This window comes from Lynx rufus, unplaced genomic scaffold, assembly GCF_022079265.1.
Source record: "Lynx rufus isolate CCGP_SWC_20201006 ecotype Redwood Valley unplaced genomic scaffold, mLynRuf1.p SCAF_2, whole genome shotgun sequence".
Taxonomy (NCBI): domain Eukaryota; kingdom Metazoa; phylum Chordata; class Mammalia; order Carnivora; family Felidae; genus Lynx; species Lynx rufus.
Genome location: NW_025814834.1, coordinates 213,013,723 through 213,029,416, shown reverse-complemented (window position 1 = coordinate 213,029,416; position 15,694 = coordinate 213,013,723). Strand labels below are relative to the sequence as shown.

At 52.8% G+C, this 15,694-nt stretch overlaps 1 protein-coding gene across 1 annotated transcript in view; it reads right to left on the bottom strand.

The window, feature by feature from the left end:
* Positions 1-14,802: 14,802 nt before the first annotated feature.
* Positions 14,803-15,694, bottom strand: part of LRRC38 (leucine rich repeat containing 38) — a 34,346-nt gene continuing 33,454 nt past the window's right edge. The window contains exon 2 of the mRNA XM_047082833.1: positions 14,803-15,059. Coding sequence (XP_046938789.1) covers positions 14,803-15,059 — 257 coding nt within the window. The remainder of the gene's footprint in view (positions 15,060-15,694) is intronic.

Genomic DNA, 15,694 nt, shown 5'->3' with positions numbered 1-15,694 from the left:
CCCCCCCCCAAAATAAATAAATAAACTAAAAAAAAAAAAAAAGATAGTGGTGGAGAGGGGACACGGTTACGAAGGGGAGTGGGGCAAAGCAAAATGAATGTGTCCGCAGAGATAGAATTAGAATTGGGAGTAGTTTTCCTTCCCCTCACTTAAAATCAGAATAATGGTAATAATAACAATAAAGTTTAAAAAAAGAGGAAGTATATTTAGACACTGTATGCAAATATAACTGGAAAATATCATGCAAAAGTCTTTTTTAAAGTATAAAAGGGTTTGTGTGGAGTCCAATCCATGGTTTGATGGATGGCCGTGACATTTCAAGGTTCATGGGCATAGATCTTGAACCAGGGAGCGGGGAGGGGGTGATGTTGCCTACCAGGAGACATTGGCAGAGTCTGGAGATATTTCTGATTGTCCCAACCGGGGAAGGATTTACGGGCATCTGGGGGTGGAGACCAGGGCTGTCACTCAGCGGCCTAATGCATAGGACGGCCCCCTTGACAGACAATAATTGGGTCCAAATGTCAATAGTGCAGAGGCTGAGAAATTTGCCCTCGAACCATGATTTCCGTGCTCACCTGGTCAACAGATGTCCCTGAGGCATTTTTAAATAAGAAGCATCCCAACCTGGGCACAATGAACCAGAGATTCCAGGAATGGGGCCTGACCAAAGTTTCCAAATCTTCCAGAGGTGATGGGGTCCACACCCACGCTTCTCCTTGTCCGACGTGGGGTAGACCAAGCAGAAGGGCCTTGGCCCCGATGGGTGGTGGAGTCGGGGGCCAATTTCCTGCTTCCTGGTGCAGGCTATTCTGACTACCTGCGAAAGTCAGGGGGATGGTCACGCCCTCCCTCCTGCCACTGTCAGAAAACCCATGTGCACCACTTGGCAGAGAGGCCTGTCCTGGGTCGTGTCTGACAGAAGCCGAGGCCAAGACCAAGGATCTGCGGCACGTGTGATTGAGTGAGTGAGAGTCCTCGGAAGACACCACCAAGGAGTGAAGGAAACAGAAGAAACCAGGGGAAGAAACGGTATGAGGCTGGTTTCAGAAGGCTGGCTTCGGCTGGTCCTGCAGGGACCCCCAGAGCATGACTGGTCTCCCAGGGCCTGTCCCACCTTGGGACAAAGGAGAGTGGTTTGGAATCCCTGATACCTCCCCCATCAGTCACTGGGGGAATGGGGGACTCTGGGCAGGGCCAGTGGTGTGTTGTTGCCTGCTCCCATCAGTGGTTGAGACCAACTCTATGCATCTCTTCCCAGCTCCGAGTTTAGTGACATCACCTTGGTGGCTTGAAATCGACCCAGGGGGGCGGTTATATTTACACCCCAGGAATCGGCCAATGTTCCACTCAGGAACGATTTTCTGTGAGCCGTTGTCCCAGCACACCACTTCGGGGAGGGCGGGGCAACTCCCGGGTGGTGGCTTCAACCACCCAAGGCCAAATGCCAGAGAAGGTTCCAGAAGGTTCCAGAAGGAACAGAAGGTTCCTAACCTTCTGTCAGGCGTAGTCCCTGCGGGAGTGTCAGGAGGGGCAAAGCCTAACCGGAAACTGCATCCCAGCTGCTTGGGCTTCCAGAGACACGCACGCACGCCCCACACCCCTGCCCCAGACGTTTCAGTGAAGGCCAATCTGCCTTTATCAAGTGACTCAGCTGCCCTGTTGGGAGGCAAATGTACATCTTTCTAAGTCAGGGATTGTGATTTTGAGCGAACGTTGGCTCCCGCTCCTACAGTGGAGCTGCATCCCTGCAAAAGGTGATGCCATCTTCCGAGAGCAGAGAGCCGCAGGGAAGGAAGAGCCCTTCAGAGTCTGGACAGCCTCCCTTTCACAGGACCCTTGGCCGCACCAGTCTGCTCCTTGCCCCCGGCCCTGCCCTCCTGGACACAGTCCACCTGCACCCGGCTTGGGTCAGAGCAAGTGTTCTGAGAGCATTTCTTCCTCTCCCCAGGGCACTGACCTCCCTTTCAGAGTGTGGTTCAGTTCAGAGCGCGGTTTAGGACCACGCTCTGCACCCAAAGATGGGCTGTGATGATGAGGACAGAAAATGCTGTGGCTGGAAGGTTCTCCAGCTCAGCCTCTTTGAGCACTTTTTATGGGGAGGAACCTGGGACATGAGCCGCCGTCAGCTACCTGCCCCAGTGAAGGGGTTTCTCCCTGGCGATGCAGAAAACAGCAGGGTGAAGGGTAGAAACGTCAGAGCCCCTGGGTTTGCCGTGTTCTCACCGACTCGTGAGGGTCTCTCAGCAGCACACAGTGCCGCTCTGCACGCAAAGCCAGATGTAGACAGCGGGGACCGGAGGGACGGGAAGAGAAGCTGTGTGCCACTTCATGCCCATGGGGATGGCTATACGCAAAAAGACAGGCAATAACAAGCGTCGTCAAGGACGTGGAGAAATTGGAACCCTGGTACGTCGCTGGGGGGATGGAAAGTGGTGCAGTCACTTCGGAGAACAGGCAGGTCCTCAAAAAGTTAAAGAGTTACCATGTGACCCCACCATTGCACCCCCATGTATACACCCCAAAGAATCGAAAACATTTGTTCACTAAAAAAACCCTAAATCCCACCTGTGCACATGAGTGTTCACAGCCGCATTATCCACGGTACCCAAAGAGGGAAGCAATCCCAACGTCTGTCCCCCGATGAATGGATGAGCCAAGGGCCAAGTAGCCCCCCGGTGGAATATTATCCATCCACGAAAAGGGAGCACCCAGGGGCGCCTGCGTGGCTCAGTCAAGCGTCTGACTTCAGCTCAGGTCATGATCTCACAGTTCATGAGTTCAAGCCCCGCATCAGGCTCTGTGCTGACAGCTCGGAGCCTGGAGCCTGCTTCGGATTCTGTGTCTCCCTCTCTCTCTCTCTGCCCCTCCCCACTCACACTCTGTCTCTCTCTCCTTCAAAATAAATAAACATTAAAAAATTAAAAGAAAGAAAGAAAGAAAGAAAGAAAGAAAGAAAGAAAGAAAAGGGAGCACTGATACGAACCCATGCCACAACAGGGGTGACCCTCGAAAACAGGATGATGAGCGACAGAAGCCAGATACCAGAGGCCACATTTGCGTGATTCCATTACATGAAATGTCCAGAATGGGCTAATCCACAGACACGGGAAGTAGATGAGTGGTTCCAGGGGTGAGGGAGGGTGAATAGGAGTGGCTGCTCATAGGTATGGGGCTTCTTTCTGTGTGATGGAATGTTCCAGAATTAGAGAGTAGTAACCCCTGTACCACATTGCAAGTGCACTCAAACCACTGACTGTCCACTTCAAAGGGGGACTGGGTGGTATGTCCTATCTCGATTTTTGTGTTTTTTTAAATGTATTTATTTAGTTAGTTAATGTTTATTTATTTTTGAGAAAGAGCGAAAGACGTACGCGAACGGGAGACGGGCAGAAAGAGAGGAAGACACAGAATCCTCAGGCTCTGAGCTGTCAGCACAGAGCTCAACACAAGGCTTGAACTCACCAACTATGAGATCAGGACCCAAGCTGAAGTCAGACGCTTAACCCACTGAGCCACCCAGGTGCCTCGGTTTTTTAAATATTTTTAAAATTTATTTCATTTTATTTACTTTAGTTTTTACAAGTTTATTTATTTTGAAATACAGAGATAGAACATGCATGAGCAGAGAAGAAGCAGAGAGAGAGACAGACAGACAGAGAGAGAGAGGGAGAGAATCCCAAGTAGGGTCTGTACCGTCAGCTCAGAGCCCAACTCAGGGCTCGATCCCACGACCCTGTGATCACGACTTGAGCTGATATCAAGAGTTGGAGGTTTAACGGACTGAGCCACCCAGGCACCCCTCAGGTTTTGTTTTTAATAAGAAGGAAGCCATTGGGGCTGCAGCAGGGAGGGCTGGGCAGGGCGGGCTGGGCGAAGCTCACTGGGAGAGGGAAGGAGGTGGGGTGTGTGCAGCCTCAGGCAGTGCCCCCAGGCTCTCCCAGGGCCAGGCCAGGCACCAAAGACCTCACCCCTCCCATCTCCAGCCCCCTAAGCCTCTTCTGATTTCTCCCTTTTTCTCTGCCTAGAACATTCTCCCCCACCTCCTTGCCCTAGACCCACCCCCTCAGCTTGGCTAACTACTGCTCAGCTTTCTAGTTTCAGATTAAACCTCCCCTCCACGGTGTCAAAGATAAATACAGCGGGACCCAAGTTAAAGGGGTGAAAACGTTTTATCCGGTGAGGCCTGATGGTAGTGGAGGGTGGAGTTTTCTTCTGACCTGCCGGAGTTGACTGTGCATTTTAAAGGGACAGTGAGGAAGGAGGTGAGCGGGGTGGGGGGCTGCTCAGAAAAACTACAAAGGGTGGTCAGTGCACCTGAGATGAGGCCAGCTGCGTTTGCCAGCTTGGCAGTTACAGAAGTTAGGATCCTGTGCTCCCCGCACAGGGACTGGGAGCCGGGCCCCTCCCTTCCTAATGGTTACATTTCAAAGGAATGGCTCCCAGGCCCCAGAGAAAAACTCCTGAGTTATAGGACAGATGCATAATCTCAAAGGGACAGAGGAAGCACCCTTAACTGAAAGCCCTTTTGAGTAAATGCTCTAAGACAGGGAAGTTGGGCGCATTGTCCTGTGTTGGCTAGCACAGTGAATTCTGATAAGCTTTCTCAGGCGGGCACTTGATAGGGGGCTGGGGTCCTCCTAGGGACACAGCCATACGCTGTTAGAAGGCCTGCTGGAAGTCGCTCATGTCCTAGAGCAGGGGTTTGGGCACAGTCCTTAGCTCTAGCCGCGGACCCTTCTCCCGGTCCCTCACCCTGGGCTGGCCCCTGCCCTGGGCTCTTCGGGTACCTGCACTTCCTGGCAGGGTAACGCGTTACCTCTATCGTGATCATTGCTTTACTTGTTTTCTCTGCTACGACAGTGCTTGAAGTCAGAGACCGTGTTTGTTCTGTTTGCTGATAGAGGACGGTGATGCATGAATGAGTGAATGAGCCAGTCCCAAGTGAGAAGCATCTAGGACGAGGAGGATTGATGCAGGGTGGGGGAGAATGAGGAGGAAGTGTGGACCCACACAACCTCCCCGAACTGGTTTGAGGGGCATCTACACCTTGCTTGGGCTTCTGTGCTGTGTGGGCTGGGGGGCTCCGGGCAAGGGAGTCAGAGTGGGGACCAGAAATCATCCCGGCACTTAATCCCACGCTGAAGAGAGCTCTCCCCCCACCTCTCTCTTGCCCTCACACTGATTTCTCCCAGCAAGCAATCAGGCACTTTAGAAGATTCAGGATTAGCAAGAGAATAAGCTTTTAGAGGGAGCTCGTTAAAGGGACAGACTGACCTCCACTGTGAGCAAATGGTTGGAAAAATCGAATAACCTGACTGGTGCACAGTCTCCTCCCTCTAGAGGCAGGTGGTGGACAAGGACAGGTGAAGAACATCCCCCCGTCGCCATCGCTGGGTTTTAAGCCTTTCTTGCAGGGAAAGCCTGTCCAAGTAATTAACGGGAGTAATTAGGGGTCAGATGGTCACGGATGGAGATCACTCAGTACCCCGCCGCTGATGCCAAGGCTGGCAGGGCCAAGGAGAGGAGAGTAAGGGGGAGGAGGGCTCGGGGAGGAGAGGAGGGGGGAGGAGGTGGCCCCACAGCCTAACAGGACTCGGCAATCTGACAGTCTGACCAGGGCTTGTTTTCCTGGGGGTCAGACAAAAGGCGAGGTGCAAAGTCTGGGGGTTGTATCCATAATCAGCAGCCCGCACTGGGGCAGAGGGGAAGGCTCCTGAGCTACAGCAAAGGTGGGCAACTGCTAAGGAGGGAAACACAACAAGTGGTCCCTGAAGTGGTTATAGTCTTGGGCTCGGAACTCTGCCCCCCTCAAGGTGAAGAGGCATTCTCCTTTAACACACTCAGTATGTCTTGTTAATCCTTTCTTGGTTGTATTCCTTGCACATTATGTGTGGCTTTCAAGTCCTTGGAAAGGGTAGAAACTTTTCTATCCACCCATCCATTCATCTACATGCCCAACCATCCATCTACCCATTTATCCATCCATCCATCCATCCATCCATCCAGGTATCCATCCACCCATCTATCCATCCATCCATCCATCCATCCATCCACCTGCCTACCCGTCCATCCACCAATTCATCCATCTATCCGTCCATCTATCTACCCATCCACCCACCCATCCAACCACTTCACAAATAGTTACCACTGAGGCTCTGTGGAGCCCATGACGGATCCGGGCTCTGGTCCTACAGGATAAACAAGACAAGGATCGACCTTGCTCTTGCAGTTTACCATCAAGAGAGGAGGAGACAGAGCAAACAAACAAGGAAACAAAACCCAAGATGCCCACACAGCGATGAGCGCTCTGGAGAGAAGGAAACAGAGTGAGGTGCATTAGAGGTGGGCAGGGGACGGTTCTTTAGCTGAGATGGACGGGGAAGGCCTCACTGAGAAGGTGATCTTTGGGCTGTGACCAGAAGGAAGGAGCAAAGATGTGGAGGAAGAGCATTCCAAGTGGAGGGGACAGCCAGTTGCAAGGGCTCTCAGGCTGGAGCAAGCAAGGCTTGCATGCCCTAGGGCTGCAGGCTTGAGCACTGGGGACAGGAGCAGGCTGGCAAAGGCTGGGACCACTCACAGCAGTGTCACACGGACCGAGGGTCAGCTGCACAAACAGAGGCCCAGCTCAGTCACCCTGCAAAGAGTCAGGTGGAATGTGAGTACAATTCACATACCAGAATATTTTATTACTCTGTTTCGACGCTCCAGTATTACCACTCCCAAATACTCTGTTGGAACCATCTCGGTGGCTGTGGGTCAAGTGTAATAGGCTGCGTTGGACTCCAGCCGGGACTCTGCTCTGCCTCCTTACCCCCTTGTACTTCCTTAAGGGAAGCCCCTAGTGTGGCTTCTTCAGATGGAGAAGAGTGTGTGTTCCTCATTCATGTGACAGTGGAGGGCTCCTTTCTGCCAGGCCTGCTCAAGGTGTTTAGTGATGGGGACCTGTTGCGTCTGACCTCATGGAGTTTACACTACCACGGGCATCTTTGGGGGCAGAGGGCTCCATGGGGCTGGGGGAGATGTCCATGGTGCCAGCTTGGAGCCCTGTGGTGGGAACATCTTGCCCTGCATTTCTTGTGTTCCCAGGCAGCTTTGCAAGGGTGTGGAGAGCCCATGGCTTTCCCCATCTCAGCAGATCCCTGCAACCTCCCCTACCAATCAGGAAGGAATGGAGGTGCTGAATGCCACCAATGTCCGTATCCCTTCCTGTCCCACCTGAGCCTCATCTGGCTTGTTGCCACCAAAGCTGGCTTGTTGCCATGGCTATGGATGGTGGTGTCCCTGCCTGGGAAATCTATTTGTTCGTGTCGATAAACCTGAGTGGAGGAGGGCCTGATGAGAGGGAGGTTTTGGTGTTCAGGGAGGAAACCCAAGAAATGGAGAAATTAGAAGGATCTTAGAAGGTCTGCTTCTAAGCCTAGCCTAGAGACTAGTCTGACCCCAAGGAGGGGGCATTGTCCCCATTTCCATGAGAAACACACTGAGGCTCTGTGGGGTGAGTGAGGGTTGAAAGGAAGGTGGCCCGTGACAGCACCTCCAGGGATGGTGGTGTGGGACTAAACACGTGGGCAGGGCACCGATCATGGGGTAAGGGTCCCCCAAGGAGCCCCAGCAGGGTTCATGGAGGCCACACTGTCCAGGACAAAGGTAAACCTTCAGCAGACACGATAGATGCTTGGTGGACACCAGTTCAGGGTGGGTTTTAAGCCTGAGAGAGACTCTCCATCCCCGGAAATACTTAGAGTCTGTGGGGTGGGGAGTGGGCAGGGCAATACTTCCACGGACTTGCAGTCAGTCAGGGATCCAGCACGACAACACCATTTGAACGAATCTTCACGTGGCGCCATTTGTATTCTGGCGAGTGGACCCCCGGGGATGCTCAGGTTTCACACGTAAGAGCCGCCTCTGACATTTATGCAGACTCTGTGAGCACCAAAACGCATCGAGGACAGCCAGGGCTGGGGACTGATTATAAAATGGTGACAAGGACAACTGAGCTCCTTCATTATGTGTCAGAGGTCTTCAGATTGCTCGCCTTTGGCTCCTGTTATCTGATGCTGGGATTCTGGCTATGATTCTCTGGTTCTCTTGAGACGGTCCCCTCTACTATGCACCTGTGAGCGCTCAAGGAGACACCATTGGGATTCTGAAGAAATGGGGCAGACCTGTGTGCCAGGTGCTGGGTGGGACGTCCCTCCCATTGTTTCATTGTTGTGGCTCAAGAGGGTCCATGGCATGGCCAAGGGAACTTGGCTACAAGGACGGAGCAGAGAGGCACTCCATTGGAGAGCTAACCTTCCACGCCCAAGGGCTCTTTTGGAGACTGGTAGACCTATGGTTACTTCACTCTGATTATTCAGTTAGAGGCTTGGATGGGGATGGTGGTATCATACTGAGTAGCACACCCTAAAAGAATGATTCTTGGAAAACCAATTCTGAGCTTAGATATCAGCAAAACTCCAGACAGCAAATGAGTTCTTAATGAACGGTCCCAAACACAGGTATGAGGTTTTACCAAAAAGCACGTCGTATTTTTTGCCAAGGCCAAAATATAACAACTCGCACCCTGGAAACGTGTGTTTTCCAAAAATGGATCACATTTGCAAATAGCAGAAAAGTGTTCTTTTTCATTTTTAAAAAGTCTTTTCCGTGGAAAAACAATTTCAAGTTTGGATGTGTGTTCATTAGCCTGGAGTCTTAAAGAACAAAGCTACCTTGTTGACTGCAGGCACATGAAACCCACAGGGGTCTGCTTTGGGGTGGTTTTACCATACAGGGTTCAATAGACCATTTTTGCAAATAATAAATTACTTAACCCTCAAGGCTACTGGGAGCCACTAAAAAGGAGTTTATGGCCAAGGCCCAGGGCTGGTGGCTGGCTCAGCTGGTGGTGGCAGGATGTTAAGGAGACTTAGAGACTTGATATGCTCCGGGGTCCAATTAAATTTAATAGCGTTAGAAAAAAACACCCGCCCCCAGCCGCTGTTGGAACCTAGAATTCGTGTCTGGAACTCTGGCCATCTGAGCCTATAGGGACATGGCAGGGAGTGGGGGGAAGGAAGAGGAGGAGGGGGAGAAGGGGGTGGCTGAAGCATGGACGTTCAATGCAAACCTCCTCTGTGGGTGGTGAACGCAACTGGTGTGCGTGCATTTTTCATGCTTTCTGTACAAAGGCTGGTATGGGTCAGCTCTGCAGAGCAGAAGCAGTGTTGGCCCCTAGGGCCACAACCGGGGCTTGTGGCTGCCCTTTGGTTGCTGCTGTGGTACCTAGGCCCCCCTGTAAGAATCCATGAAGCCAGGACAAGAGTAAAAATACCCTTCACATACCCACATCGGAACCGTTGTACGTCATAAATGAAGATGAACTGATAGAGAAGTGTTCCACCCAGCTATCTTGGCAGAATTACCTTCTTAACGCTTGGAAAACCGGCTTCAAATGATTCTTGCATTCCTAGAAATCTGCACCAGAATGTGGCATGTGGGGAGAGCTGAGCTATCTAAGACCTCCCCCGTTCTCTTCTATCCTGTGCCTCCAGGGGTCTTGTGCACACTTACATGGACACTCCAGCTTGCACAGCCAACCTCTGTTCACACACCCTGCCAACCTCTACTGCCTGGCCACTCAGTCCATCCTGGCAGAGGGATGGTGGGTGCAGATCATTTGACACCGTTTTTGCGGGAAATTCTGGGGTCCTGTGTTTCCAGAGAATGTTCTAGAAGAGGACATTGCTTTTGAGTATGTACCCTGTCCCCTACAGATCCTTCACTCCAGGGGGAAGAGCTCAGAGTAAGGCGGGGATAGGACCCTCTAAAGCGCTGGGACCCCAGGCCTGGGGTCAAGGGCTGTACTGGGGGTACCCGCTGTCATCATCATAAGGTGAATTCATCTGTGATGCCTGCCAGAATCCTGGTCATCAGACATCAAGGAGAGCAAGACAATGAGACAAGATGTCTTGGTGGTTTTGACTCTCCGGAAGGGGTCTGAGACATTAGATTCGAGACTCCAAATAAATTCATCCTGGCTGCACCCAGCAAGGGGAGCTACTCTTCCTGGAGCCCAGCACACCGCTCCGAGAAGAGCGCCACCCCGGGTTGTCCCCGTCAAGCCCGCTCCCACTGGCCTGAGAAGGGCATGCAGTTGGGTGGAGAGAGAGTGAGCGGTGGTCGGCGCCCTGTGGCCAAACTCCACTCCCTCAAGGGCTGTGTCCTGCCAGGCCGGTTACTCCCAGGCCCAAGCCAGTTCTCTCAACGGCCACGCAGAGGCGATGGGTCTGTAAAAGGGGAAGTGATAATGGTACCTGTGTGTGATGGTTTGCTTCCTGGGTCAAGTTGGCTGGTGCTCAGATGTGCGGTCAAGCGTTACGCTGGATGTTTCTACAAGGGTGTTTTTAGCTGAGATTATTTAAACCGGTAGACTCTGGGGAAAGCAAATCGCCCAGTCATGATGTGGCCTTGTGGACTCAGTTCCATTAAGTGGAACTAAAAGGGGATTATACAGGGGACGGTGTCCAAACTTGAACTGTAAGATCGGCTCTTCCCTGGGTCTCCAGCCTGCCAGCCTGCTCCATAGATTTTGCACTTGTGAGCCTCCACCATCACACGGACCAATTCCTTAGAATAAATCTTTCTCTGTCTATACGCATCCTATTGGTTCTATTTCTTGGGGAAACCCGGATGAATACACTGCCTTACAGGGGTTGTGAGTCACCTAATGGGTCTTGTCCAGCATCTAGCATAGAGTGTCCTCAATGCACACGAACTATGATCGTAACCAGGAGCACAGGCCTCCAAGCCCAAATGTGAATCTGGTCTAGCTCTGCCAGTTCCTGTCACCTACCCACCTTCTCTGAGCCTCAGTTTCCCTCATCTATAAACTTGGGATAGTAGCAACTCTCCCCTGGAGTTATAAAGAGGTTTGAAAAGAGCTTATGTTTGTGGTGTTCCTGGTATGGTGCATGGAATTCTTTTGTTTGGTCTTTTAATCAACATGAGTATTGGTTGTGCCACTGCTGTGTGCCAGGCACGGCTCTGGGGACACGGACAGCCCGAATCCCAGCTCTTGGGGAGCTCCTGTTCCAGTCCAGAGAGGTAGACTATACCACGTAAACAGGTGGAACAATGTCACATCATGGGTACGTGCTGTGCAGAAAGTAGCACGAGGTACTGTGCTACTCTGAGGAGGTGACATCTGAGACACAATGACACCGGTGGTGATCTGACAGGGGGTATTTCTGGTGCAGGAGGCCCTCAGTCGGTATGTAGCACTGTCCTTGTTGCTGTTAGTTATAACCTGAGACCCCACAGCCAGCCAGAGATCACTGAGTCACTGCCTCTTGCTTGTGCCACTGTCACTTCTTGAAAGGCATTTTCCCAGTGGAGCCGGGGCTCCTGGTCAGTATATATTTTCTTGGGCTTGGATGTCCCTCCTGTCCCCAATGTCCTGAGCGTTTCACAGGCTTTATGTCCGGGCAGTGATGGTTTCAGCTGGTAATATTTTAAAGCCCTTCTTCCCCAGAGTCATGTTCCTTCCAAAACTCTGGGGTGCAGCCAGCAGAGGTGGGGGTTGATCTGTGCCCAACTGTCCCTGGCTGTCCCTCCCCCACTCACTCGTTCATTCAGGAAATAACCACGGGCCCCTGTGCCATGCAGGGCTTGTGCCTTCTAAGGAAACAGCTGACTCTGTTGGCCATGAGGGGTGAAATAGACTCATTAAGTCTCATTAAGACTCATTAAGTCCCACTGGAACCCATCAGACCAAGGCTGTGGTACTAATTTCACAGCCCAGGGCACCAATTCCCCAGGATTCTGGGAGAAACAAGTTGTAACTTTGGCAGGAGCCCAGTTGGATCCAGGGCCTTTAGCAGTGTCCCTGGTAGGGTGCTTGTGGAGGGGGGGGACCGGACCCTGTGACAACAGACAGCAATTCTGACCCCACACAAATCTCAGTGAGTCCGCGGCCAGGCTGGGGAGGTGCTGACGTTAGACTGTTTTGTGCCTCACACTCTCAGCCTCCGAGCCTGTGACACACACCTCTGCCATGGTCTTTTCCCTGTTCTCAGGTAGCCCGGTGTCAGTAGAGTCCCCTCCCCTGACTGAGCACCTTCTCCGTGAGCCTTCATTCACAGGAAGGTGCGCATGATGGCTGGAACCTGGAATTCACGCAGCACCTAACGTTCATGACGACCGCCTTCAGGCTGCTCATACAGTTTTCTCCAGGGAAGTGGTACCTGAGCTGAGGGGGAGCCCACAGAGGTGGCTCCTTCTGGCGCTGGGGTGCAATGGAGCGTGTGAAAGATGCTGCCCGCCTGCCCAGTGACTCTGTGACAAGACAGCTCCTGAGCTAGTGGTCTCCCCTGGGGCCAACAATGCTGGGGGCCAGACAGGGGCCCGAGTCTCCTCCAGGGGGAAGGGGGAAGAGGAGTAGAAAGAGTAGAAGAGGAGAGAGGGAGGGAAGGAGGCAGGATTCAGCTTGAAGCTACCCAATGAGACCTTCCCTGATGTGAGGGTTAGTTTCATGCATCAACTTGCCTGGGTCCGGGGTGCCTGGATATGTGGTGAAACATTATTAAGGGTATGACCTTAAGGATGTCTCTGGATGAGAATAGCATTGTATCTGTAGACACTGTAAAGCACAATGTCATCCCCAGTGTGGGCAGGCAGCATCCAATCCATTGGGGGTCTGAATAGAACAAAAAGGTGAAGGAAGGGAGAATTATCCCCCCCCACACACACCACCCCAAGCCCCAGCTTTCTCTGTCTGCCTGACTGCTTGAGCTGAGTCCTCTCCTGACCTTGGACTAGAAGGGAGACCAGTGGCTCTGTCAGTTCTCAGGCCTTTGGACTCAGACTGGAACTACACCACTGTTTTCCCTTGGGTCTCCAGCTGGCCAGCAGTAGATACTGGGACTTTGCAACTTCCATATAATGTGAGTCAATTCCTTATAATCTAGATGGATGGATGGATGGATGGATGGATGGTTGAATGGATGGATGAGTGGATGGACAAACAGTAATAGATATATAGAATACATATCCCCTGTGGGTTCTGTTTCTCTGGAGAGCCCTGGCTAATATACCCATTTACCCATTCTTGTATAGCTTCTACCATTACTCTGTCGCAGGACCTCATTTCTTTCTTTCACGGTGCCTATCACCACCTTAATTACAGTTCTGTCTACCTGCTTGTTTCATGTTTCCCCCGCAAGAACAGAGGCCAAGAGAGGGGCACCTGGGTGGCTCAGTCAGTTGAGCATCCAACGCTCGGTTTTGGCTCAGGTCGTGATCTGGCAGTTTGCAGGATCGAGCCCTGAATCGGGCTCTGCCCTGAGAGCACAGAGCCTACTTGGGATTCTCTCTCTGCCTCTCTCTCTGCCCCTCCTCATCTCCCTCTCTCAGAATAAATAAATAAACTTAAAAACAAAGAGGCCAAGTGAGCAGGGGCCCTGTCTTCTTATTCAGCACACACCCACGCTGCCCAGACCAGTGCCTGGCCCTTAGCAAGCGACAGTGGGTCTTTGTGGAGGCAGAGATAAGAGGGAGCAATGGAGGAAGAGCACATAAGGAATATATTAGGAGAAACAGTGGAGAGGTGGTTCCCAGAAACACCCAGGGCTTCTCTCAGGCTCCCTCAAAGTCTCAGTCCCCAGCAGAGTCCAATGTTGCTGACACCGTCGCCCTACATTAACCCGCCAGGCACATGACGTGGCTTCATATTATCTCTGAACCCAGCACCGTCTTCCACATCCAGGAAAACACGGCCTGTCACAAACTCTGCTCCAAGGAAATGTAACACACACCCTAAGGCCACTGATGGAGGTTTCTCAGAGGCCAAATCTCTGGTGTTTTTGTTTGTTTGTTTGTTTGTTTTGTTTTTTTTTAGCATTTTCTTGGTCCAGCACGACCTGCTTTTTGGAATCCTGGCCTCGGGGGAAAGTTTACCACAAGTTCTGGAGGTGACAAGTCTGGACCCGTGCCAGCACAGAGACCAGCCAGGCATTAGCTGGCTGAGGAGGCATTCCAGTGGTGGGGGGGCTGGGGAAGGGGCCGGGGAAGGGAGACAAGTGGCTGTGTTTCAGGGGAAGGAGTGATGGGGCACAGAGGCTATGGAGACTGTATACAAGACGGACCCTCCTTCCTCTACAAGTTGCTTCCTCTTGGGCTGAGGACAGGGTGTGAGCTCTGTCAGGAAAAGTCTTCCTCACCTGCTCACCAAATTACAGCAACAAACGCCCTTTGGCCAGATCTTAGCTTTTCCCTCGGTGCCACTTTAGCCAAATGGGGATCTGTCTTGTGGACCTCCAGAGGCTGCCGAAGCCCGGTATGGCAGAAGTCCACTCCAGGGACAGGGCCCTGGACGTGAGTCCCTGTCTGAGCGGCTGCATCCCGGGATGAAGAGGCTGCTGCTCAGTGTCCCAAGCCAGGCCAGAGAACAGATGCACAAGCCAGCTCGGTGGTCAGAGCTGCAAGCGTCTGCTCCCCCCGGCTTGGGGTTCAGGGTCAGCGGGGAAGCCTCTCTCTACCCCATTCTCGAACCTCAAGCCAAGAGGCAGGTCCCTCCAGAATCCTTCCTGGGCTCGTCCACCCCTAAGGTCTTAAACTCTGAGATGGGAGGTCCCAGCGGGCATCCGGGGTGTGTGGCCAGGTGCGCAGCCAGGTGCACGGCCAGGTGCACGGCCGGGGGCAGGTGCTGCTCTGGGCACCGTGGGTTGACTGCTTCCCACTTCCAGCTTCCCCTCTTCCCGCTAGGCTCGGAGGGGAGCCCCGCCTGGGCTCTGGCAATCCAGGAAGGGAGGGGGCGGCTCAGTCGTCCTCATCCTCGTCCTCCTCGTCTTCGGTGTCCTTGTTGGGGGCACATCTCTGGAAGCACTGCACCACGGTGGCCAGGAAGAAGCTGGAGATGATGGCAGCGATGGACACCGCCACACCCGAGAAGATGATGATGAACAGGTCCGTGAGCGACAGGCTGAACCTACACTCGCTGAAGCTGGCCTCGGACAGCTCGTGCAGGAATATCCTCCTGTTCCCCAGGGGCAGAGAGCACTGGATTTCCTCACGGCCTGTGAAAGAGGCAGGAGGAGGGTTGAGAGAGAGGTCTGCAGGGTTGCCTAGAAGTTGGCAAGGCGAGTGCTTACTGAGTGCAGAGCAGGAGTGTTCCCCCAGAACGGAAGAGGGGAGGGGATTGATTGTATAAGCTTTTTTTTGTTTTGTTTTTTAAAGTCCCAGAGTAACCACCATGAGAAAATCCGAACGCCTTGGTCTCCCCTGCTCTGCTCTTAAGGTGTGGAACTCTAGGTTTTGAACCACTCAGATGGTGACAGAAGGGGAGATTCAAGGTCAGGGCCTCTGTAGACCTTCATCCAGACCTGGGTACTATGTGGCCTTGGGGGTGGCGGGTGGAGGAGGGGCCAGTGCAGGGGGAGGGGAAGGGGGGTGACAGTGCCCATCCATACAATACACTCCAGTGGGCAACGTCACTGCCCCAATCTTCTCCGTCATTGTCCTCAGGGCACAAACAGGGTTAGCACAGCACTACCCTAGAAGGGTTTTCCTGCGACAGGAGTAGGGAAAATAGGCTATATGTGAAGGAGGCCTTCAAACAGCAGGTACTGAAGCTTCTGTGAGGCCTCCGTGTTTTTCACAACCACCTGAAGAGTGCTTTAAGATGTGAGTTCCCCCGGGGAGTTTGAGAGCT